General features: G+C 49.3%; 1 protein-coding gene across 2 annotated transcripts in view; it reads left to right on the top strand.

Annotated features, from left to right (window-relative positions):
• Positions 1–26,112, top strand: part of TMEM266 (transmembrane protein 266) — a 217,100-nt gene that overhangs the window by 179,804 nt on the left and 11,184 nt on the right. For both annotated transcript variants that reach the window (XM_049852853.1, XM_049852854.1), the window contains exons 7-9: positions 1,719–1,857; positions 5,878–5,993; positions 22,044–22,233. In XM_049852853.1, coding sequence (XP_049708810.1) covers positions 1,719–1,857; positions 5,878–5,993; positions 22,044–22,233 — 445 coding nt within the window. The remainder of the gene's footprint in view (positions 1–1,718; positions 1,858–5,877; positions 5,994–22,043; positions 22,234–26,112) is intronic.

Raw genomic sequence — 26,112 nt, 5'->3', positions numbered from 1 at the left:
TGTTTTAAAACAAATAAATCTATTCTAAAATGGTCCAGTGGTCTGATAACTGAGCAGGAAACTATAAAAGTGCTTCTCAGCCTGGGTTTCTGGAGAGCATACAGGCTGTTCTGTTCACATAAAAATGTGGGGTGTGTCGGTTGAGATGTTTTACTAACAAGCATCTCTGGTGAGGTGATGGGGAGGCCCTGCTGCCTCGGGGAGTTTTGTGCACACAGGACGAGGCAAGGCAGTCAGTCTTCCAACTGAGAGATGGAAAAGGCTGTGTGAGGAGGGCATTCGTCTGCCAGCACCAAAGGTGGGGTTGGGGATTATTATCTTAGAGAGAACCAGGCCTGTCCCTGCTCTCTGTGTCCTGTATTCAGGAGCCGCTCACACTGCTGTTTTGTCACATGCCAACACTGGGGCTCCATCTACTCCTTCTCACCGCCCCATCTATTCTTTAGCCTCTCTGTATCTGGGCTCAGTGATGGGAGTGGACATAGAGGGGCCTGGCCTATGAAAGGCTCAGAACAAGGCCAGAAGGAAGTCAGGGCCCAAAGCTTAATGGCACATGCTGAGGCCTCCTCTCCTAGCCCTGTCCCCTCCTTGACACTGGATAGAGATGAGACACAGGCCTGGACTCCTGCTACCCAAGGGGAGGGAGGCACCCATTGCCCTGCCTCCAGCCCTCCCATCTCCTATCAGTGAAGGATTCAGGAAGGTTGGTGTCTTAGGCTGGGTTCGCTAGAGAAGCAAAACCAGTGAAGTGTATATATAGATAGATAGATAGTGGGAGATTTATCTCAAGGAGATGACTCACATGGTTGTAGAGGCTGGCAAATCCTAAGCTGTGGATTCGGCATTAGGTTGGAGGTTTCTCCTGACTCAGGTAGCTGTAGGGGCTGACTAATCTAAGATCAGCAGGTTAGATGGTAGGCTCCTGGCTCATGGGCTGTGGAGGCTGACAGATTCAAGATCGGCAGGTAAGATGGCAGCCTACTGGTTCACAGGCTACAGAGGCCAATGAGTCCCAAGATTGGCAGGTAAGACAGCAAGCCACTAGCTCAAGGCCCAAGAACCAGAGGTCAGATGATGATGAGCTGGATACAGGACTCAGAGCAAGCAAGTGAGCTTTGCCAGAGTGTCCATATGTGTGTGTGTGTGTGTGTATATATATATATATATATATATATATTGGATGCAGGCCATACCCCTGAGGAAACTCACCTTGCATCTGATTGGCTGATCACATCAGATCACATCAAGAAGGATGACTACATCATTACATAGCTGCCAAATTACATGATTACATTACTGCCAAGTACATCATTACATAACTGCCAAACCACTGAGAATTATGACCCAGCCAAGTTGACACACAACCTTATCCATCACAGTTGATCAGTTCAGCTCAGTCTCTGATCAGGGCCCTGGGACATAGGATCTAGACCCCATCCTGAGAAGGGAGAAGACAGTGGAAACAGAATAGCCCAAGACATCTGAACAAAGGGCTGGAGATGGACTGAAGCCACTTGGAAGAAAGACAGTGCTCAGGAGCACTTCTAGGAAGGGGAGACCTAAAGACCGAGAAAGCCTGGCAGAGGCAGCCAGGAAGGGGGGTGACCTTCTGCCTGGGGCTGCTTTGCTTGTCCTGGGCTCTGGCCCAGCACACCCAGGATAGCCCACAGAGCCCACAGTACCATAGCCTGGCCACTGAAACCCACCTCCTCTCCCAGGTGTTTGATGGGGCCGTGATCATCCTGTCCTTGGCCCCAATGGTGGCATCCACCGTGGCCAACGGTCCCAGGAGCCCCTGGGACGCCATCAGCCTCATCATTATGTTCCGGATCTGGAGAGTGAAGAGAGTCATTGAAGGTAAGTGGCCTGTTAGGGGTCATTGGGGCTGGGAGGGCTGCAGGTGGCTACTCCAGAGACCGGACCTTCAACTGAGAGATGGAAAAGGCCATGTGAGGTGGGCATTCGTCCGCCAGCATCAAAGATGGGGTTGGGGATTGTTATCTCATAGAGAACCAGGCCTGTCCCTGCTCTCTCAGTGTCCTGTATTCAGGAGCCACTCACACACTGCTCAGTTGTCACATGCCAAAACTGGGGCTCCCCACTGCCCATTTGGAGGAGATCACAGACCCATTCCATTGTAGCTGTTCATTGTGTGCCTGGGTGGCCTGCCCTTCCCATGAGAGCTTATGGCAGGGCCTGCAGTTCTGTGAAGACCAGCCTTTTACACCACAGGCGTCTTAATGCACACTGGTCACTGACCACCCCCGCCCCCCCCCGGCAGCCTGCAGACCCATCACTGGCTTTGTTCAGGTTGTCTGGTCGAGGACCTATCCCCTTCAGGGTCTGTCCCACCTTTATGTTCACCAAGGACAAGCTGAATCTCCCTGAAGCCTGTCTACCTGCAAACAACTGGAGGATGTTATCATGGGAGCCAATGGCTTGACTGGGTTTCAGGCCACGCCTCAAGCATCTTCAGTGACATCAGTTTCTGTCTCTGGGTCTCCACTCCCATAAAAGGTCTGATGTGTCCCTTTTGCTTTATTGTTGCCTCAGCTACCATGAGAGGCCAGTCCTCCTCATTGAGCCATTGTCACCTGGAAAGCTGTGTCCTGACCTGGGATGTTCATATAGTTCCAGAAAGTGGTAACAGACCAAAGTATGTCCCTCAGAGGAGGGAGCCTGGGAGGGGAGCAGACCGTAAACCTCATCCCTGGAGAGCAGCAGGGGGTACTAGGATGGGGTGGTCTAGAGGACGAGGACATGGGGAGGGGGCACACCCATCCTTCACAGATGCCTGAAGACATCTCATGAAAAGAGGAAGAACCAAGTCACTGGGCTCCAAAGGGTATTCCTTGCACCCCTCAGGGCATGGCAGGGAGACCCACCTCACCTCAGCTTTAGGAGGACTAGGCACAGACCCATCACAGATGGCGCCACCTCTCCAGAGGTGGGCTTCCCTCCTGGACTGTGGGCAGCCAGAGGTTAGGTGGCCACGTGGAGAGGCAGGGCATGCCAGAGAGGTTATATAGACGGATGACTCCCAAACTTTGTCTTTTTAGCAGCAAAGCCCTTTCTTCCTCAAAACTTTATGCAGATGCCTCATGTGTAGAATAGATTGAAAGTGGAGCTTCACTGGTTGACTTCGAGTGGAAAGGGCCAGACCCCACCTCCTTGCCTTCCACTTGGTTCCCTGAGGCACCTCTAAGGAACCTCTCAGCCTTCCAGAGCACAGTTTTAAAACCAGTAGAACAGACTCTAAAGGATTTTTCCGACCTTGAAATTTTTTTTCACATAAAAAAAAAATTGTTACATGAAAAGAGAGAGCGGAAGGAGGGAGCGGGCTGTCTCATTAGGGGGAGAGCAATTGGGAGTATATAGCAAGGTGTATATAAGTTTTTGTGTAAGAGACTGATTTGATTTGTAAACTTCCACTTAAAGCACAATAAAAATTGTAAAAAAAAGAAGAACACAGCTATCGGAAAAAAAAAATGTGGTTGAGAATATACACAGGAAAACGTACACCAACTCAACAATTTCTACATATACAACTCAGTGACATTCATTACGTTCTTCAAGTTGTGCACCCATTCTCACTCTCCTCTTCTGAATTGTTCCAGCCCTGAATTTTGCTCACAAGTGATAGACATTGTGGCCATAAGAAGACCCAGCATTGGCCCAATGGGTGTGAGGCAGGAAGGACAGGCTCCAGGGTCTCTCTCACCCTGAGCTGGGCCCCTCTCTCCAACCCCCACCCCTACACCCCACCCTGTGAACACTGTGGGATTTTGTCTATTTTCACCCCGACATCTCATCAGGGAGCCTCTAATCCAGAGTCTACATCAAACTGGAATGCAGCTGGGTTCAACTTTGGAATGCCAAAGCTAGGGAAGGCTGAGAGATCATCTAGTCCATCCCTCTCATTTGAACTGTGGAGAAACTGAGGCCAGGAGAGATGAGGGTCACACAGCAAACCCCCTCCCCAGTGCTCTTGTAGCTGTTCCACTCCTCCGCCTCACTGTTTGGGGCCATGTTCTTGGCTCTGTCCATGAGAACATCTGCTCCCCTTGGGGCAAGAACAACATCTTTTGGCTCATCTCTGCCAGCTGTGCACAGCTGTACATCCTCACAGAAATGGATCTTGACAGCTCCCATTGTGAATGCTCTTCCAGCTGTTACCCATTTTCCTGACACATCAGCATTGCTGCACCACTGGGAGACTCACGATAGAGATGTGCTGGGTGAACGTGTGGGTGTTAATTTGCTACCCTCGCCCTGGTGTGAACTGGCTTCAGCAAAGATCTGTGGAGGCAGCCGCAGCAGCTTGGGTCAGCCTCTGGGGGCTGGGTCTGGGCTCAGGGACACATGGACTGTCCTCAAGTCTGGAAGCAAGCAGAAAAACCCTAATTTTTCTTCTTTGCATGACCTGTGCGGTTGCCAGAGAACATCTGGACGTTGGAAGGCTATGGGTGGAAAGGGGACTTGGAGAGTGGAGACGAGGAGAGCTCAAGAAGGCAGTACCAAGAAAATCATGTGGCCAAAGTTTCCAAGAAGTGCAGAAAGGGCTGGGTTCTGAGAGGCACGAGAAGAGTGTGAAGGGAAGAGGCCGCGTTAAGATCAAGAGTTGACACTAAGACTTCTAAGGACCCCAAAGGTGCTAAGCCCAGAAAACTACTCAAGGGAGGGGTCCATGGAGGTGCCACTGGCTGGGAGATCGTGGGGCCCTCAGACCCACAGAGTCCAAACTTTCTCCTCTAGCTATCAGTGTGTGTATCAGTTATAAATATGACCTTCTCTGAGTAACAGAGACCCAGAATGACAGTGACTTCAATACACAGAAGCTTATTTCTCCCATGAAAGTCTGCAGGTAGGCAATCCAGGGCCAGTATGATACTCCCTGTCGTCAGGAGCCCAGGCCTCTTCTATTTTGTTGCTCTGCTGCACATAGTCTACTTTTCAAAGTCACCTCATGATTCCAGGTGGGTTCTTGAGTGCCAGTCCTTACATCTCATTTCAGCCAGCAAAAGGAAGAAGGGAAGAAGAAGATACAAAGGGAAGGCCTCAGATCTCTTTTTAAAACATCTTTATTGAAATGTAGCCCACATATCATAAAATTCACCCATTTAAAGTGTAGTGTTTAATGTTTTTTCATATATTTACAGAGTTGTCCAACCATTACCACAATCTATTTAGAGGATTGTCATTACCCCCTAAAAAATCCTTGTACCGTTAGCAGTCACTCCCCATTCCCCACCCCTCAGCCCTAAAACCACTAATCTACTTTCTGTATGACTTTGCCTATTCTGGAATTTCGTATAAATGGAATCATACCATATATGGGCTTTTGTGACTGGCTTCTTTCACTTAGCATTTTGAAGAATCGCCAAACTATTTTGCATTGTGGCTGTACCATTTTACATCCCCACCAGCAGGGTCTGAGGATTCCCATATCTCTACATCACTACCAACCCAGGCGGCCTTTTAAGGAGGGCTTCTGGAAGCTGGTGCACCCACCTCCACTTGCATCCCATTGGCCAGAATGTACTCTTATGGTGACCCATGGCTGCAAAGCAGGCTCAGAAATAGAGTCTTTATTCCTGGCAGCCATGTGCACAGCCAAAAAGTGAGGGTTCTGTTATGATAAAAAAAAGGAGGAAAAGAGATATTGAGGGCCATCTAGCAGTCTCTGCCACAGAGAGTTAGGGTTCTAGCTTTCTTGTACCTTCTGGAGGCTGTTGGGTACCTGGACATTTTCTCCCCAGATCTCAGGGAACTGAGTCTGGACCTCAAACCTGCTGCTGGCTGAAGGCTGGGGGTGGTCTTTCTCCAGCCTGATCCTGCCATTGCTGCATCCTTCACAGGGCTCTTTCTGTCTTCCAGCTTACGTCCTGCCAGTGAAGGTGGAGATGGAGATGGTCATCCAGCAGTACGAGAAGGCCAAGGTCATCCAGGATGAGCAGCTGGAGAGGCTGACGCAGATCTGTCAGGAGCAAGGGGTAACAGAAGGCCCCAGGGCCCTTGCTGGGGATGCTGGTGGTACCATAGGATGTCACAGCTGCCAGGGCCCCTGAGACTAGGGAGCACCTCCAGCCCCTTATTGGACACCTGGGTAACCTGAGGCCCAGGCAGGGGAAGATGTGTTTCTAAGGTCACTTGCACACAGCCCAGCCAGGCCTGGACTCGGGCCCTGACCCCCAGGCCAGAGTTCTTTTCAGTGCGCCACGGTGACCACTCAGCTACCTAACCTGAGTGTGCCCAGTCACCCCCTCAGTTCATAGCATCTTCTCAGAAAAATGGTCTCCAAAGCAGAGGACCGGTCCCATCTGTAGAGGGTCACTGAGCACCACTGTGAGCCAGTTGCCTCTCAGGACTCTAGGGTCCCCAGAGGGGTGTTAGCAGTGTTCCTTGCCCTCCAGGAGCCCTGATAAAGACTCAGAGATAGGCAGTAAGCCCTGTGAGCCTGTGCCCAGTGCAGCCAAGGGGGCAGGTAGCCAGGCCATGGAGCGTGCCCTGTCTGGGAATCCAGAGGCCTGCACTCAAGTCTCAGCCCTGCAGCACCCTCCTCTTGGGACTTTGTCCAAGTCATACCACCTCTCTGCCCTCAGTTCCTTCATCCGTAACATGAGGGGGCTGCCCCCATATGAGTGAGACAGATGGTCCCTTCTGTCGGGGGATAGGGGTGCTCAGGAAGTAAGAAAACAAGTGGATCATGCAGCCAGACGAACTCTCGCTCTGTAGAAATACACAGCCTGGGGCGCAGGGAATGTTCCAGTACCCAGTGAGCAAGGTGGGAATGCCACAAAGCATCCTAGCAAGGTGGTGGGGATATGTACAGGGGGAGGAACCACATGGCTTATGTGGTCATTTACATTCCACTCCTTGGATTTCAGGGAGAGGATAGGGCCATGCGCCTTGCTCCATAAGCCAGAAAAACTATGCCTAACACCCTGGGGACCCCAGGACCAGCCCTGGCATGAACACCCACAGCTGCATATCCAATGAGGGCTCTGAGCCCTTCTGGCTGTCAGTGGAGCAAGGACAGACACTCCTTTGTCCCCTACCCCATTGCTGGGGCTCAGACACTCTCCAAGGATGTTCTAGCGACTGAGGTCTGGCCTATCATGAGGCCTGCCACAGTCTGCCCATTTTGTCAACCTCATATATCTCATTGGTCTTGTACATAGACAGTCTGATCAAGCCAACTGGAATCATCTGTCCTCTGACAAGCCCATGTGGTCCCACCTCTTAGTTTTTGGTCATACATGCTCCTTGGGTGAGTCCTTTCCCCTCATGAGCTCTGCCTATCTGATTTGTGTACTGGCATCTTTGCAAACATGGTGCTCCCTCCCACAGTAACCATGACACCCCTCACCCCCTAGCCCTTGTGTGCAGCCTTCACAGAGTACTGGGCACTCACTGCCAGGGGGGTCTGCTCCTCCCACTGAGCTAGATGCTCCCGAGGGCAGGCCTTATCCGATGCATGTCTAAGCCCTCTGCCCCAGTCCAGGGCTCCAGCCCAGCACTGCCAGATGTGGCAGGCCTCTGTCAGTAAGTGTCATTGTGTGTTATGTGGATCTCTTGGCCCTTCAAACCCAGGCTCTCATGACTAGAGGAAAAGATGGTGGGGGTAGGAAGACTGTGGAATGTCACCACAGATTGATCCCAGGAAGTGTCCCCACAGAGGCAGTCTCGCAGTATCTTCAGAATCATCCCCTTGGAATGCCTGTTAGGGAACCAAATCTTTTATCTGTTTCAGGAACATCATAGCCTTTCATTTCAGCACTAAATATTTATGAGTGAGAAGAGGGGACATCAGGGACACAGCCTCAGGAGTACATGGCCCAAGGGGTCCTAGGAGCTGGGCAGTCTGCACAGGGGCCTAGGCTAGGAAGACAAATGTTCCAGCCCCTAAGCAGATGGCATCAGCTTCATCCATTCCCATTCATGTGGAAGCCAGCTCTGTGCCTGCTCTGTGCCTGGCCTTGTGCTGGGCACTGGGGATGCAACTGAGAGAACAGGATGCGGCCCCACCCTCCTGAGGCTGTGGGTGACTCAGGAGCCTGGCAGGTCTGTAAATAGGCAGTGGCAGTCTATGTGATGTGTACTTCAGCAGGGACATGTCTGGGGGCTCTGCATGCAGGGTGGGGAGAGCTTTCCAGGGGAGCTGACATTTGAGTAGGCCAGTTGGAGAAGGGTGCCATGAGAGAGGACAGCAAGGCATGATGAGGGTGAGTGGTGCTGGGGGAGCACATGGCAGTTCAGAGTGTGAGTGAAGGGAGGATGTGGGAGGATTTGGAGGCAGGCTTGGGAAGGGCCTCTATGGCTGACCAGGGAGTTGGACTTTATCTGTAGAGAAAGAGGAAGCTTAGACTCTTGGAAGCAGGGATGGAGGGATGGGGAGTGGATTAGTCAGGGTTCTCAAGAGAAACAGAACAAATAGGATATAGATAGATATCTATATATCATATCTATCTATCTACCTATCCACCTATCCACCCATCCACCCATCCATCTGTCCGTCCGTCCATCTGCCTATCCATCCATGTATCTATCCGTATATACAGAGGTATATTTTAAGGAATTTGCTCACACAATTGTGGGGGCTAGTAAGTCCAAAATCCATAGGTCAGGTAGGCTGAAAACTCCAGCAGGGTGTCTATGTCACAGTCTTGAGGCCAAGTTCCTTCTCTGTCTTTGCTCTTAAGGCCTTCAACTCACTGGATGAGCCCCACCTTCTCCTTCCCCCGATTACTGAAGGTCATCTCCTTTTTGTTGAGTCAACAGATTCTAGATGTTAATACATCTGTGAAATACCTTAACAGCAACATCCAGACTAGTGTTTAACCAAACAACTGGGCACTGTAGCCTAGCCAAGTTGACACATAGTTAACCATCACAGGAAGTTATCTGCTCAGATCTGAGTGCTTGCTGGAGCTTTGTGGCTGCCGCTGTAAGAAGGGTGAGAGAGGGGAGGAGTAGAGGTGGAAAGACTGGGGAGAAAGGGTGTAGCAACCATCCAGGTGAGAGAGAGTCTAGGTTTGGGGTATAGGGAGGTCTAAAGGGGCCAGGGAGAGGACAGTTCTGAGCGCCATCCAGAAAAGGGCTGGGATCTTGGCCAGGCAACTCTCAGTCTACTGTCTAATAGGAAAAAGAAATGTGCTACTTTGCTGCAGTTGGCAACATGAAAGACATTGACACGGTGCTGCTTCCGCCCTTCATAAATTAACGACCTCCCAGCCCAGCAGGGAACGGGCTGACCCTGCCACACGCCTCCCAGCAGCAGCACATGTGCCACGTGGCCGGGAGAAAACCCTAACAGCGTACCCACCTCCCACAGTTTCCACTATGGCCCCTGTCCTGAGCCCCCCAGAGACCCCAGGTTTCTGCCGTCCTGCTTCAAGTCACTCCCCACATGTGGCCTCCCTCCAGGGGGTCTTGGCCGAAGGGAAACTCTCTCGGATTCTGCACAGGAAAGAGCCAATAAAGACAGATTCCCTCTTGGTAGTGACATCTGGAAAAGAGATGAACAGAAACAAACCATTTTAATTTAAAAAACACCTGAAGCCTGTCATCTTAGTTAAGACAGCAAAAAGAGCCAGACGGCTGGAATCCCCGAGGGGCTCTGAGGAAGGTGGGAAGTAAGCCTGCTTAGAGCAGAGAAACTGGGACCACTGCTCACCCCAAGCTTGGGTTCCACCAAGGCATAACAAACAGACACCTCATTTTCAGCTGCATTTTGAGACCAGGTTTGAGATTTGACTAGGCAACAAACACCCTTAAAGAAATGAAAGTGCAGGCCTGTGGGGAGTCAGGGTTGGCCCAACCCTTAGAGAGCAGTGCCTAGAATGATTACGAATATACTTAAGGACAGACATAGGTTCAAAGCCAGCTTGGCCACTTTCTAGCCTTGTGGCCTTGGGCAGTGAGGAACCTCTTAATAAGTCTTGGTTTTCCTAATCTAAAAAACAGGGATAGTAATAACATCCTCAAAGGATGCTTGTGAGGTTGCTTAGCCTAAATCCTGGCATGTGATAAATAGTGAATATGTGGGCACTAACCCTAGCTATTGATCTACTTCCTAAAATTAGCCAATGAAAACACTATGGATCACAACAATCCAATCCATTACTGACCATGGGGATGGCACAAGACCAGGTAGCATTTCATTCGGTTATGCATAGGGTCACCATGAGTCAGTGGCAGACTCAATGGCAGCCAACAACAACAACAACCCTAGCTAGTCCACCCTCCCCCACACCCCCCAATTTTACAGGTAAGAAAATTGAGGAGTGGAGACTTGCAAGAGCACACAGCTAGTTTAGAGCCCTCAGGGCCAGGGATAGATCCCAGTGTCCTATGAACACTGTCTTTTTCCAGCCCACCATGTTCGGGGTCATTTTCTCCTTCACTTTTTCCATCCATGTCACTTCTCAGCACTCTGTGAAAATATTGATCAGATCAATGCCCCCAAGGTATTCTAAACCACAGCCTTAGTGCAGTTCTTGCTCTGTGCCCACCCTCCCACCCCTTCCCCCACCCCATCCCACCCCCTCTCCCACCCTCCCACCTCTTCCCCCACCCTCCCACTCCTTCCCCCACCCTCCCACCCCTTCCCCCACCCCATCCCACCCCCACCCCCACCCCATCCCACCCCCCCCCACCCCCACCCCACCTCCACCCCCACCGTAAGGCCAGCCATCTTCATCACAAACTCTTGCTCTCTCGCCCCACTGGAATTTGCAGAGTTTAATGAAGCAATTTCCAAGCTGAATTCATATGTGCTGCCTATAAAAAATTGAAATTTACCAACACCCACTTTGTATTCACCTTGCTCACTCTCTCTGGGATGTGTTCGTAGAAATATTTGCCAATGCTTTGCTCATCTTAGCTATTTATTTATTTAAATAAACTTTATTTTCAGAACAGTTTTAGGCTTACAGAAAAATTGCAAAGATAGTACAGAGAGTTCCCGTATACTCTGTACCCCAGCTTCCCCTATTACATTAGTATCTTACACATGTTACAATTAATGAACCAATATTGATGCGTCATTATTGACTAAAGGTCATATTTATTCAGCTTCTTAGTTTTCCCCTAACGTCTTTTTTCTGTTCCAGGATCCCATCCAGGATACCATATTACATTTAGTTGCCATGTCTCCTTAGGCTCCTCTTGGCTGTGACAATTTCTCACTTTCCTTGTTTGTGATGACCTTGACATTTTGGAGGAGTTCTGGTCAGGTATTTTGTAGAACAGTCCTCTATTGAGATTTGTGTCTTATTTTTCTTATGGTTAGACTGGGTTATGTGTTTTGGGGAGGAAGGCCACAGGGGTAAAATGCCATTTCATCATATCATATTGAGGGTCTGTGCTACCAACAGGACTCATCACTGTTGATGTTGACATTGGTTGAAATAGTGTTTGTCAGCTTTTTCCAATGTAAAATTTTTTTTTTTAATCTCAGGTTTTTGGAAAGATTATATTGCTTTTACTGTAACCCCATGGAAACTTCTGGATGACACATGGTTTGCCAGTTTTGGGCCTGAATTCTATGTGCGTGTCATCTCTTACCGTAGGACACATCCCAGGTGCCCCAGAATCATAAAGTATTATAGATGAATGGCCTCTTGGAGGGCATCTGGCCAATCCTGAATTTGGCAGGTGAGGAATCTGAGGTCCAAAAATGGAAGAGATGTGCCCAACGTCACACAGCAGTTGGGAGATTAGGATGGAAACAGGTCTCTTACGGCTCAGACCAGTATTTTCCCCCGGACCACACTGCCTCACCAGGGAGACAGGACTCACTGCTTCCTCATTCCTGCCATCCCTCCTGACCATTAGGCATACCTGTCCTTCACATACTCCTATCCATAAAGGGGAGCCTACAGGGTTCAGGGGACCTCCTTGGGTGGTACACATGGTTAAGCACTCGACTACTAGCTGAAATGTTAGCAGTTCAAACCTACCCAGAGATACCTTGGAAGACAGGCCTGGCAATCTGCTTCCAAAAGGTCACAGCCTTGAAAACCCAATGGGAGAGCTCTACTCTGCACACATGGGGTCACCATGAGTTGGAGCCAACTTGATGGCAGCTAACAACAACCACAAAGGTTTCAGGAAGAGGGGAGGACATTCCATTGGTCAGTCTTACCTTTCTTAAGCCCTGACTGGCCTTCTGCTTCCAGCCTGTGCCCACCACTGTGATGAAAGCAAATAGCCTCAGACCCTGAATTCCACAATCCTCGAGCTGAAATTTCCTTCCCATTCACTTTTATTTGTTCTCTCTCTGGATTCTGGCCAAGATTTTCTTCAGAGTTAATCTTGCTGATACACCGATGAATTCCAGAGGCAGAATGCTCATTATTGTCCTTCAAAGAAATGGTGTGAACTTTTTGTCCCTTTCTACCGGCTGCTTCTGAAATCAAAGCTGTTTTAAATGCAGCAGCGAAATCAAAGCAATGATATATTGTCCTTCTGACTGGTCTTATGAAACCACTTCTGAAATTTTATGAATGTCCATGCCTACGAGCTTGCTCTAATTCCAAAACGTATCTGAAGTTCCAATTTTATCAGCTCTTTGTCCTTTAAGCCTGCAACAGCCTGTCCTAGTTAACTAGTGCTGCTATAACAGAAGTACCACAACTGGGTGGCTTTAACAAAGAGAAATCTGTTTTCTCACAGGTTAAGAGGCTAGAGTTCTGAATTTAAGGCGCCAGCTCTAGGGGAAGGCTTTCTTTTTCTGCGGGTTCTGGGGAAGGCCCTTGTCTGTTTCATGGTTCCTTGGTGATCTCCCTGTGGCCTGGCAACTATCTTCCCCCATCTCTGCTTCCTTGCCTCCTTGCTTAATCTGCTCCTTTTATATCTCAAAAGAGATTGACTCAAGATACATCCTACACTAAGACTGTCTCATTAACATAACAAAGAAAACCTATTCCCAAACGAGATTATGACTACAAGTGTAGGGGTTAGGATTTACAACACATATTTTGGGGGGGACACAATTCAATCCATGATACAGCCTTTGGTCTAAAACAATGCAGTCTGACGTGGTTCACTGTCAAATTTCATTTCTCTTCTTTGCTGGGTTCCATGGGAAGGACAGAGGGGAAGTAAGTCCTCCTTCCTCAGCACCATTCACCCTGAGACCACTGGCAAAATACTAAGGGGTGTGGGGCTCAACCTTAGGTGACTTGAAGCCCAACCACCAAAGGGGGCTAGTGGAGCTCCATGAGTCTGTCAGGACAGACTTAGGCCTTGGCCAAGAGTCAGTCCCTGAAAGAGGAGGGGCAGAGAGAGTCCTCTTACAAGGGGAGTTGGCAAGCTACATTCAAATATCAGCTCTATCAACCACTAGCTGTGTTTCCTGGAGCAAGGACCCTAATCCCTGAGCCTCCGCATCCTCACTGAAAAATGGAGGAAATGGACTTACATCACGAGGATTAGGTGAGGATCAAATTAAATCAAGTAATAAAGCCTGGCCCACTGGAGGCTCTCAGTAAATGTAAGGGGGGAAGAAAGAGAATAAAAATAATACTAAATTCATTTGTACAATGGTGACTGTTTATAAATGCACTGTCATACATTTCAGCTCATGTTGACTTTGATCCTTTTTCCACCCTGGGAAGTTGGTAGGCTAAGTATTATTAACTCCTTTTATAGATGAAAAGACTGAGACTCAGAGAGGCCATTGCTTGCCCAATGTCCTACGGTTTGTGATGGAAGTGTTAGGAATGGAACTTGGGGCTTCAGTGTCGTTTTTCTAACAGTAGAAATAGGGCATCCGCACACATCAGTATTAGTTAGGGGGAGTAACCCCAGTTGCTGCAGCAAACACATCCAAAACTCTTGATGGCCTAAGACAAGAAGAGTATATTTTTCATTCACATCATAGTCCGATGCAGGTTGCAGTGGGTGAGGGGTGAGGGTAGGGGGCATTCTGCTCCACACAGTCACTCAAGCCCCCAGGCTCCTTCTGTTTTGTGGCTCCTGCCTCCTCTAAGTCCTTGGAGTCTTCTTCGTTCAGCCAATGGATAAGAAAGGAAGAATGGAGAATTGTGTATAGAAGGCTTTTATGGGCCAGGCCTAAAAGCAGTGACATGGCTTCTACCCTGTTTCATTGATGGGACTCAGTGCATGGTCACAGTTAAAGGTGACTATTAAAGGTGACATCTTTAGATGCTAGCAGAAGTGATCTCTGTGCCCAAGAAGAAGAGCAGTCACCTGCCATAGTCCCTAATCCATAAAATGAAGCCACTGGGCTTGCGACATCCCCTACCCCTTCCTATATTGCAAGAGGCAAGTCCTCCCTTAATGAATGCATGTTTCCCTGGCCTGTTTCCTGAAGAAATAAAATAATGCCCAAGCTGTGGTGCAGTTTGTGCTCAACTGGCAACCTAAAAGTTGGCTGTTTGAACCCACCCAGTCATAACACCAAAGACAGGCAGGGCAATCTGCTTCTGTTAAAGATTACAGCCAAGAAAACCCTATGGAGCAGTTCTACTCTGTAACACCTGGGGTCGCCATGAGTCGGAATTGACTCACTGGCAACTAACAACAATAATAGGGGTTTCTGATGGAGAAAGGCGGTGGGGGAGGGGCAGCATTGTGCTCCTCTCCCCTCCAGCCACTCCCTCCATCTGTTCACAGGAGTCATAGGCTTGGTAGGTGGTGGGAGTCCTGATTATGACCCTAGGTCCATCTCCCCCATCTGTGGGCTGTGTTCTGGACCCCAGTGCCCAGCATCCAGAGAGAAGGTGATGGCTCTGCACAACTCGCTCACCTTTGAGGCTGGGCAGCCAGTTCAGAGAAAGGCCTCTCTGGCCTGGGGGCCAGCAACCCCTTCAGCCAGCCAGGAATAGCAGGAAAGGGGTTCCACCATGGGTCCAGAGAGCCCCTTCTTTTCCTGCAGAGCTCACAAGCCCCCAGCTCAGCACAATAGCTTTTGTTACCTGGAATATTCAATCTCTCCATTGTGGGAAGCGAAGTTTTTTTTTTTTAAAACATGGGAAGTGATTTGTAAAACAGCCGATAGCTTTAATGACAAGCCTATTTAGCTGATAAAATTAGCCATCAGAGGAATAACTTATGTTATCCTTTTGCTATAATTTAAATTTATGGCCAACTACCAGTCATCTTCACAGTGGATGGAAAGGGGCCAAGGTCGAATTCAGCTTCACCCTGCTCCTAAATCATTAGTTTGCAACTGTCTCCTGATTTTTATTGTTACCAACAATGGCGAAACTAATGGAAATAAACATTGGATGCCATCCCAATAGCAGATGGGTTTGAAGGCAGGGCAGTCTGTGCAGACAGCACTAATAGGATGGAGCAAAATTATTGCTATTGCATTAGCTACTATCGAGCTTCTGGCCAAAGTGTGCATTGATCAGGCCAAGGCCCATGTTGATGGTACTCCACAACCAAACCATTAAAGGCAGAGATGCACTGGGTGTGGCCCACCCCACAGCACCAGTGGGTCCAGCCTGCTTGGGCGTGCACTAAAAGCACTGTGCCAATGGAAGGGGCCTGACTCACTCCAGCAATGCATGGCGAGGGCTTCCCTGTGGATTCTGGCTGACCTCATCAGGCTATCTGATTAGAAAACACTTATCTAATGACGTGCCTAAGTGGGGCTTTGACTGCACTTTAATTCTCCCCAGGTCTGGGAATGGCCTTTTGACGCTGGATCTGTTTGCCAATGGAAAATTTGCTTCATTGTGTTATAAAAGCCACTGTACACCTTCCTCCCCAGAAGCCCAGGCTCCATAAGTGCCAGAGAGCCTTGGTGCTGTGGGTATTTATCTGTTCAGCAGTTAGCCTGTGAGGTGTGTTTTTTTTTTGTTTTGTTTTGTTTGTTTTAAATTCTTTATCCTGCTTAGGATTCTCTGAGTTTCTTGAATTTGGGGGTGTTTTGTTTTTTTTTTTAAATTAGATTTGGAATGTTCTTGGCTGGGATTTCTTTATTTATTGCTTCTGTCCCAGTCTTTCTTTCTTCTCCTCTGCTCCAGTTGTAGATCTTAGATCTTTTAACTATATCTCACATCTTACTTTTTTTTTTTAACTTATTTTGTTCTTCCTTTTTTTTCCTTCTATAAGTTTTGATATTTTCTATAGACTTATCTTCAAGTTCAACCATTTATCTCCTGCTATGTTTATGTCTAGCCTGCTGTTAAACTGATCCACTGAGTACTCAATTTCAGATATTGTATAAAAAAAAAAAATTTTTTTTTATAGTAAGGTTCTAAAGGTTTTGTTTGCTCCTTGTTATAGATTCTAATTCTCTGCTGAAATGCTACATCCAATTAGTTCATCTTTTCCTCTATATTCTTTAACAGATTAATCACACTTATTTTAAATTCCTGTTGATAACTCGAATATTTGTAGCATCTCTAGGTCAGCTTCTATTAACTGCCTTATGTCTTGCTAACCACACACTTTGTCCTGCTTATTTGCATGACGAGTAATTTGTGTTGTTGTTGATGTACTTTGGAGGCTGTGGATTGTGCCTGGATTGTGTTATTTTTCTCTAAAGAGTCACTCTTCTGGGAACAGGGCATTTCAACAGGGAGCAGTGGATGACCCTCAAGATAACACCAATTATTAACTGGCACCTAAATTTTAATCTCTCAGCTAGGGTACCAGGGCCAACAAAGGACTCATCTTAGACCCAGAATTCAGCTAGTCCATTTGTCTCATTGGACACATAGTGAAACCAAGGCTCAGAGAAAAGGGGACATACCCAAAGTCAGAGTAAGTGATGGTGATGGCCAAGAGCCCAGGCTCCTGCTTCCTGCCCTTGCTTTTTCCCCCATGGGGACCTCCTGCTTGTTCCTAGCCCCTGAACCATCAAACTCCCTTGCATTGTTTGAGCCAAATCACTTCCATCTTTCCCTTTATAGTGAAATTCCCTAACACAAGGTCTGTTGGAGCTAGAAGCCAGAAGCATGGATTCTAGTCCCAGCTTTGCTTCTGATACATTGTGTGATCCTAGGCAACTCTCTTCCCATCTTAGACCCTCAGTTCACCCATCTGGCTAATGAGGCCCTGATGTCCTAGGTCCCCTTAACAATCCTTCAGCCTATTGGAGAAGCACGTGTGGCCACGTTAAGTACAGAAGGAATCACGTTAAGTACAGAAGGAATCAGGAGGCAGACTCCGAGGGTCTTGGCTAGAACATCCTGAGAACCCCCTGGGTGGTCAGAGCTAGTGACCAGAGCTGAAAGCCATTTAGCCCATCTGCAGTTCCCCTCTAAAGAGTCCATCGGTCCTTCTCAGGGTAAGGACTGAGGACATCCAGGCCACCCCATGCCCTCTGGGTATGAACCTTATAAAAAATCTGTCCCCAGTGTAGGTGGCCCTCTTCCTCACTCCCATTCCAGTCTGTATTCACTTGCCAGCACTTTTACCTCCTAAACAATTCTCCAATCCTTCCTCTTATCTCCATCTCCATTGTCTCCACCCTAGTCCAAATTCTGTTCATCCCTCACCTGGACTTCTGCAGCAGCCTCCCATCTGGTATTCCTATACCCACCCCGGTCCCATCAATCTACTCTCCACTCTGCAGCCAACACCAAAACCAAACCAAATCCGCTGCCATCAAGTCGATTCCAACCTATGACGACCCTATAGGACAGAGTAGAACTGCCCCATAGGGCTTGCAAGGCTGTAAATCTTTATAGAAGCAGACTGCTACATCTCCTGCACAGCTGCTGGTGGGTTTGAACTGCTGACCTGTTGGTTAGCAGCCGAGCACTTTAACCACTGTGCCACCAGGTCCCCCTGCAGCTAGTGTAATCCTTCCAAAATGCTTATCTGAATCACCACACCACCACCTCCATCTCTCCACCCTCTGTTTGAAAGATTTCAATGGTTTCTTTTTGCTCTTTAAATAAAGGCTGAAGTCCTTAACACCTTGCCATGGCTACAGGCTCTACCGGGTGTGGCCCCTGCTGGTCCCCAGCCCATCTTACATACTGGTCCCCTGTCTCTCGTATACACCTTGCCTCCTCTGCCACCAATACCACCCCCAAGCTATCCCTGCGACTCTCAAGGAGACTTATTCCCTGCAGTGCAGCAGAAGCTCCCCCTCACTGGGGGCTCCCAGGACCTACATCCAAGCTGGGGGAGGCATTTTCACTCCAATACAAACAGCAGAATTTTAACATGGCCCCCATCATGCTTTACCTGACTTCTTAGTGAATAAATGAAAGAATGAAGGAGGGCATGGGAGAACTACTACTACATGCTTAGAGTTCATATCTTTAGCCAAAAGCTTGCTTCTGGGTGCATGCCTATGTCTGTACATGTGGGCTTGGGGCTGGGCAAGCACTCGCCTCTGGCTGTCTGGCCTGAATTCCAGTGGGACACTCACTGGGCAGCAATATGTCAATTACAAGTCATCAATTATGCATCCATTCAGAGTAGCCTGGGAGGCCATTAGCTGGGCCTGGTAGGCCCTGATGAGTGGCCTTGGAGAAAGTGGACTGGGTGTACCCATGGGAAGTTCTGGTCAGCCCAGGCAGGAGGGGCTCCCAACCCCTACTGAGCTCTGGAAAGTTGCCTCATGAGCCCTCTATGACCTCTGAGAGCCTGCTACCAGAAGGGCAGCTCATACCGTGCCCCCCTGCACAGAAGGCCACCCTATAATGAGCCAGCCTCCCTGTCTCACACCCTTAGACTTCTGGTCCCATTTGAGTGCTGAGTGGCTGAGGGCCAGAGCCTGAGCCCTGTCTGAGCCCAGGGTCAGAGCTGAATCTGGGACTGAGGTTGGGGCTTAGCGTGTGACGAGGGTCAGGGCTCAGTCTTTGTGTCAGTGTTGGGTTAGGGTCAAGGCTCAGTTTGTGGCTAGAGTCAGGGCTCAGTCAGAACCACAGAATTGAGCAAAGCTGACTGGTTTCACTCATTCATTTGTTTATCCCTTCAACAATTTTTTTTTTAGTGCCTCCTGTATACCAAAAACACTAAACCCATTGCTGTCCAGTCAATTCGGACTCATGGCAACCTATAGGACAGAGTAGAACTGCCCCATAGGGTTTCCAAGAAGCGGCTGATAGATTCCAACTGCCGACCTATTAACAATGAAGCTCTTAACCACTGCACCACCAGGGCTCCAAAAAACATTACCTGCTCTGACAGAGATTATATTCTATCAAGGGGTGAAGGTGGCAGTGGTGTGCTGGCACCCTCACTGGCTTTTGAGAGCCCACTGTGACATCTCTTCCCAGCTCCATATGACATCATGTTGGTAGCTTGGAATCAGCCATGGTGGGAGTATTTACACCACAGAAGTTAGCATACAACACAAACCAGACCTTTATTTATTCATTCATTTATTTATTTTACCAACATGCCACTAGAGTCAGGAAGAGGTAAGCCAATAGAAAGTCTTCAAAGAAAATAGTGGAGTGACCACATGAATTTATGTGTTCTCCTTCCCAAAGCTCCACTACAATGATAGTAAAGAAAGAAAGAAAGAAAAAAAAATCATGGATACATAAGAAATAAGAGAACTCATCAGGACAAAGAGGATAAGAAATTTCAGTGAGTTTGGGGGAAATGGAGAGCAGACAAGAAAGTAGTAACTGGTCTACCAAAATGGAGACTTTATAACCCAAGTGCTTACAGAGGGGACAGTGAGAGAAACGGGCTAATTCTCCCCCTCCAATCCCCAGAGTCTGAGAGGAAGGGGGTAAGATGTGAAGCTGCAAGGGAAGACGGGGAAGTTGGACTCCTTAGGCCTCTCTCCAAGTCCTACACAGCCAGGAGATGATGCTGTCCCACCCTCCAAGAGTCAAGAGGTTTATCCCCTGGAGGAACCGAACCAGAGGGCTCTGCATATGGGCACTGGGTTAAGCAGAGGCCTGGAGAGAAGGCCTGGAGAGAGGTGCAGGGATGTAAACAAGGATTCAGTGAGGGTCTTTTCCCTTAGTGGTGGGACCTTCTGCCCCATTCCCCTGCCCTGCTCCCAGCACAGGGGAGCCAGAGGTATATCCCCAGGCAAGAACTCTCTTGAAAAAAATGCAGTGATCCCAGAGACTAAATCTGTAGACACTGACATTTAAAGTTTGCCCAGTGTCAGTTTACTGCCTGGTCACCTTAATGTTATTGAATGCTTTGTATGCATGTTCACTTTCATAAAAATAAAATTAATAAAAACATTAAAAATATCAGAAAGTGGTAAGCGCTATGCAGAGAATTCTACTTGGCTGATGTGATAGAGTGCTGGGGTGATTACCTTAGATGGGGGTCAGGAAAGGCCTCTATGAGGGGGACTGATCATGTGATCTGGGAGCAGTGGAAGCAGGGGAATTGGCCTTGAGATGCTTAGTGAGTTTAAAGAACAATGAAAAGGCCCAGGTCACCGGAGGAGGTCAAGAAGGTGAGGATGAAATGACGTTGGCCAGGAAGCAGGGTCAGATGGTGCACCTACTTTGTAAGCTGAGGAGTTTGGGTTTTCCTCTAAGTGAGGTAGTAAGTTGTTGAGGCTTGTGGATAAAGGGTGACATGATGTGAGTTAGATTTGAGAAAAATCCCTTTGACTGTTGGAGAATGGACGATTGAGGGATGGAGCCACTGCATGTGTCTAGGGGACGGCTAGCAGTGAGATGGGGAAGAGTGGGCAGCTTGGGGTATATCTTGGAGGTGGAGCTGGGCTTGGTGGCAGATTGGATGTTGGAGTGAAGGAAAGCTAGGAGGCAAGGGAAGTGATTACATTTTTTGCTCTACTGAAAATACAGAGATGAAAACACAGGAGGAGCAGGTTTGGGGAGACAGTGAAGAGTCCTATTTTGAGTGGGCTAAGTTTGTGACTCCTGGGAACCAACCACGTGGTGCTGTCAGGTAAACAGGTAGAGGTGCCAGTCTGACGTTTCAGGGAGAGATCAGGGCTAGAGATACCTGAGCTAGTCGATACCTTCCTGGGTAGGGAGCCCAGGCCCTGGGATTCAAGGCCTCAGGGGTTTGACCCAGGAGGTTGTGTGGGAGGGATGCATTGTGTGCTTGGGACACTAGGTGGCAGTGGAGTCTCCCCTTCTGAGGCCTGGCCTTCCATCCCAACCAAGATTTTGCTTTCACCCAGATGTCCAAGGAAGAACCCCCAGAGTGGGACAGAAATCGCAGCAACAAACCCGAAAAGCACCTGGAAGCCTCTCAAAGAAGATTTTGCTGCCAAAAAATAAACCAAAACCAGTATATGTTTAGCTTTTTACTATGCCCATATGAAGTACCCAAGTATTCAAAGAGCAGTATGGGGTGAACTCCCCCTCCCCATTTTACGGATAATGAAGTTGAGGTTCAGGGAGGTGAAGGGACTCACCCATGGCCACATGGCCAGTAAGCCACAGGGCCGGGACTAAAATCCAGTCCTGTCTGAGTGGATACCATCTACCACCCCTCAGAATACCTTGTGGATGAAGAAAGTAAGTAGTGCTGGAAAAGAAATGAACCAGTGGTCAGACCAGCTAGCCCAGGGCAGCGGGCTGGGCTCCCAGGATGGGTTATACTGGCCGTAGTGTTCGGGGTTCCTGCCTTCTTCCATTTATCATCTGTATAAGACACCTGGATAAGGCTCTCACTTGACAAGCACCCCTGGGAGTCACACATGGGGGAAGTACTACAGCCAGGATTCAAATCAAATTTTCTGACTCCCTGCCCGGTGGTCTTCCCACAAACTACAGCTGTGTTTCTTCTCACGGCTATCTTGTCCTCACAGTGGGGCCAGACTACAAGATTATCTGAGATTAGACACAGGAACACACTTCATTACTTGGAAAAGGCTCCATAAATGGAAAAGGCTCTTGCAATTAGTACCATTAGGAGATTTCTAAGGAAGCCACCATCCAGCGTTTGGGTGCCCAGCCGACTCCTCTCCCCACCTCTACCCATCAATAGTAAAGCCCCAGAGTGCCCCAGACATTGGGCTGCAAGTCCATGCCTACTGCATGCCTGCACTCCAGGCGGCCGCCACCTGCGGCACCCCATCTGCCTTTTGTGGCTCCCCGTCTTCCTTTCCGCAGCACCCCCACCCATAGCCCTTCTCCTCCTTGCAGTTTGAGATACGGCAGCTTCGGGCGCACCTGGCACAGCAGGACCTGGACCTGGCAGCCGAGCGGGAGGCAGCGCTGCGGGCCCCGCATGTGCTCACCCAGCCCCGCAGCCGCTATAAGGTGGTGGAGGCCGGCGCGTGGGGCGAGGAGACGGCGGCCGAGAGCGTAGTGGAGGAGCTGCGGCTTTGCCAAGGTGAGCCTCACCACCTCCGCCCTCGTCTCCCACCCAGAGAGCGGCACTGGTCAGGCAGAAGCCGAGTCCGGGCCACTGCCATTCCCCGCAACACACAGTCTCCTGAGTCTCATGGTGGACAAGCCCTTTCACTCCCAGGACCTCTATGCATGGGGGCCCGGGACTCAGCTTCGTGGGGGTGGAGTATGTCCCCTTCCTTTGCCTGATTTGGGGAGTGGGGCCCCTCAGATCAGTGCCCCTGGGAGAAAATGTTCAGTCAAGCTACCATGAAGAGACTAGGAATAATCTTAGTGACTTGAACCCATGGACACATGCCTTGCATGCGTGATCTTTCCTGTCCTCGGTGGGGCGAGGTGGGGACAACTTTCCTAGTTTATGGATAATAAGACTGAGACCAAGGAAAGTTGTCCAAAGTCAGATCACTTACAGATGTTAGAGCCAGGCTTTTGGCCCAAGGCCTGGGATTTTCCTACCAGACTGCTCAGCCTAGCAGGGCCCAGATAACGTCTCTGTCTCCACCTTGGAGATGGTAGCAAATGGACGCACTGGTGGTGTTTGTGGACACCGATCATGGGAGTGGACATGGGGACACTGGTGATGATACTGGACACGCCACCAGCTGTAACACAGGGTGGGGTGCTCTGTGGAAGGGTTGTGTACCTAATCTCAAATCCCAACTCTTCCATCAGGGAGCTGTATGACCTTGGACTGGGACTTTAACCTGTCTGGGCCTCAGTTTTGCCAGCTGTTAAATGGGAGCAATGCTGAACCTTCCTCACAGGGTTGTTCTGAGGCTCAGAGAAGTGGTATGAGAGGCTCTAGAACTGTGAGAACACCCCACACATGTGAGGCAGGATTGTTTTGTGAACAGAGGTGACTAGCCTCACCTGGTGACACAGCCGTGTCAGGTTTGGAGCTTCCTGGGTGAATTTGGGGGAAGCTGTGTCCTGATGGGCTCAGGCCCAGTATCAGCTTCAGCTTGGAGACTCCAGAGCCAGATGGAGGAGGCTGAGCCCACATCAGAGCCCAGAAAGGATCCTGGGAGCCCTGGATGCTGGCCCGTCCCTTTCCTGCTCATGTCTGAGTCCTCCTTGCTCTAACTTTTGCAACTGAAGTGCTATTATCGTTAACATGATGGTTAAGGAGTTTCTTCACTTTACCAAGAAATCCTTTTAAACATTGACTTCCTGTAGTCATTCAGAAAGAGCACTGGTGGCACAACGGTTAAGGTGCTTGGCTGCTAACTGAAAGGCTGGGGGTTTAAACCTACCCTGCACCTCCATGGAAAAAGACCTGGTAATTGGCTGTCTTAAAGATTACAGCCTAGAAACACTCTGGGGCAGTTCTCTGTCACATGGGGTCACTGTGAGTCAAAGTCGACTCGATGGCGCCAAACAACAACAGTAATTCAGAATATATTTCCAGGTTCACACTTTACCTTAAGTGAAGGGAACTAAGATGTATCGAGCCTTTTCATGTGAAGCTGTTTACAAGTGTGATCTCGCTTCATCCCCACACAACCTTCCTCTTGTATAGGGGAGGAAACTCAGACTCAAAGAGGTTAAGAGCATCACACAGGGTCATAGCCAGGAAATGGTGGCACTGGGCTTGGAACTGGAATGTGGGACCCCAAAACTGAAGCTTACTCAAGAGACGACTGACCTTGGTGTGCCATGTTCCCTTGTCAGGGCAGAGAGGTAAGAGCCAGGAGGGCTGGGCAGGTTTGGAGCCAAGAGGCTGGGGCTCTGCCACATCCTAGCACGATGACTAGAGGCTACAGTGTTGCCTTCTGTAAAATGGGCTCATAACCCCAGCTCTGCCGGCATCACAGGACATGTGAGCAGTGGTGGATGTGAGAAGGCTCTGTAAGCTGTGAGGCACGGTGAACAGTTTGGGGAGAGTGGGGGGTTGCTATTATGACCTTTTGAGTAACCTTCAGATCTGAGAACCATAGAATTTGGGGGCTGGGAGGGACTTGAGTCCAGTCCTTCAGCTGATGTACAAATCCCTTCTATCAACCTAGGTGTAGCCTCCGCTTACCCCCCTCTAAGACTGGGTGCTCAATACCTTCCAAGGCAGCCCACCCACCCCACTGCAGACAGCTCTGCCTGTTAGAAAATTGTCCTTCATTCCCAGCTGCAGTCTGCCCTCTGGCACCTGCCTCCCCACTTGGCCACAGTTTTATGCACAGGCCTGGTGTACACCCTCTCAGTCGAGACATGCTTTCAGTGACTGGCTGACGAGGCCCAGCCCCGGTGTTTTCTCCCCAGGACTGCCACCTGCATTCCCACAGCCAGTCCTCAGGGGATAGACTGTCCGGGTCTAAGACCCCTGCGATGCAGCCAGACCCCCACGATGCAGCCAGAAGGCTCCTGAGCTTTGTGGAGGCTACCTGGCCTAAGCTCACAGCTGACCAGGCCCTGCTGAGCCCTCGATCCCTGCAGCCCATCCTTGGGTAACTGGCTTTTTGTTCCCACCCCCCACCCCATGTAGAACTTAACATTTCTGTCTTCAGCTGCAGCTTGTTGGATTCCTGCCTTTACTCCAGGTTTCTAGGCCTTTACAGATGCCAATTCACAGCTTATCATCAGTTGCTGTGGGTTTTACTTCCTGAGTAGGTCTTGAAATGGTCCCCTTCTTCGTCTTCCTCATTCAGCCTTCATTATCTATAGACCAGACTAGCACAGTGTCGACATTGCCCAACTCCCTGACCTCAGCCTTGCCCCTGCTCCATAGACCCCTTGCTCTGCCCACAGTGGGGAGGGGGCTTCATGTTGCTCAAGGCCCCATTTGTGGCTGCAGCTCACCTTGGGCTTGGACCAGCTCAACGCCACGCTTTTTACAGGTCTGCCCTCCTTGAGAAACCTGAGCTCAGGTGAGCACTTCCTGGGCAGCCACTCTTTCTGCAGCCCCTCTCTCTGCCTCTGTCATCAGGGCCATTGCTCTTGAAATGACAGCATGGCCATTGTTGTCCCTCAGCCAATGACCTACAGACTCTAGACCACTGATGCCACGTTTGGGTCCACACGGAGTGAAGATCTGAGTTTGGAGGGTTGGTAAGCCAGGACTTCGAACCTGTTTGTTCCAGTTCAAACCCCTGCTGAGAATTTGCATTTCTAACAAGCTCCCAGGCAACGCTAATGCTGCCAGTTAGGGACCAATTCTGAGAACCATTAGTAGAGCAGACCAAAACCAAACCAAACCTGTTGCTGTCGAGTAGATGCTGGCTTATAGCGGCCCTATAAGCGTCTTACATACTTTGAACATGTTGTCAGAAGGGATCAATCCCTGGAGAAGGACATCATGCTTGGCAGAGTACAGGGTCAGCAGAAAAGAGGAAGACCGTCATCGAGGTGGATTGACACAGTGGCTGCAACAATGAGCTCAAGCATAACAACGATTGTAAGGATGGCTCAGGACCAGGGAGTGTTTTGTTCTCTTGTGCATAAGGTCACTATGAGTCGGAACCGACTCAACGGCACCTAACAACAACAACAACAACAACATAGGCCAGAGTAGAACTGCCCCATAGGGTTTCCAAGGAGCACCTGGTAGATTCAAACTGCCAACCTTTTGGTTACCAGCTGTATCTCAACCACTACACCACCAGGGTTTCCCACTAGTACAGAAGTGGTTCTCAAAATTTATTATATCTAAGAATCACCTGTTTTTTTTGTTTTGTTTTTTTTTTTATTAAGAATCACCTGGGGATCTTGTTAAAATGTAGATTCTGATTCAGTATATCTGGGGTGGAAATGCAAATTCCCAGCAGGGATTTGAACCGGAAGGAACCAATTCAAAGCTCTGCAGAAAGCAAACCCTGCCTTACAGTAATCCCGGACATTCTAGGAGTGTTGTGATGCTTGGAGTTCCTGTTTC

This window comes from Elephas maximus, chromosome 13, assembly GCF_024166365.1.
Source record: "Elephas maximus indicus isolate mEleMax1 chromosome 13, mEleMax1 primary haplotype, whole genome shotgun sequence".
NCBI lineage: Eukaryota > Metazoa > Chordata > Mammalia > Proboscidea > Elephantidae > Elephas > Elephas maximus.
This window is presented reverse-complemented; position numbering and strand designations above follow the sequence as displayed.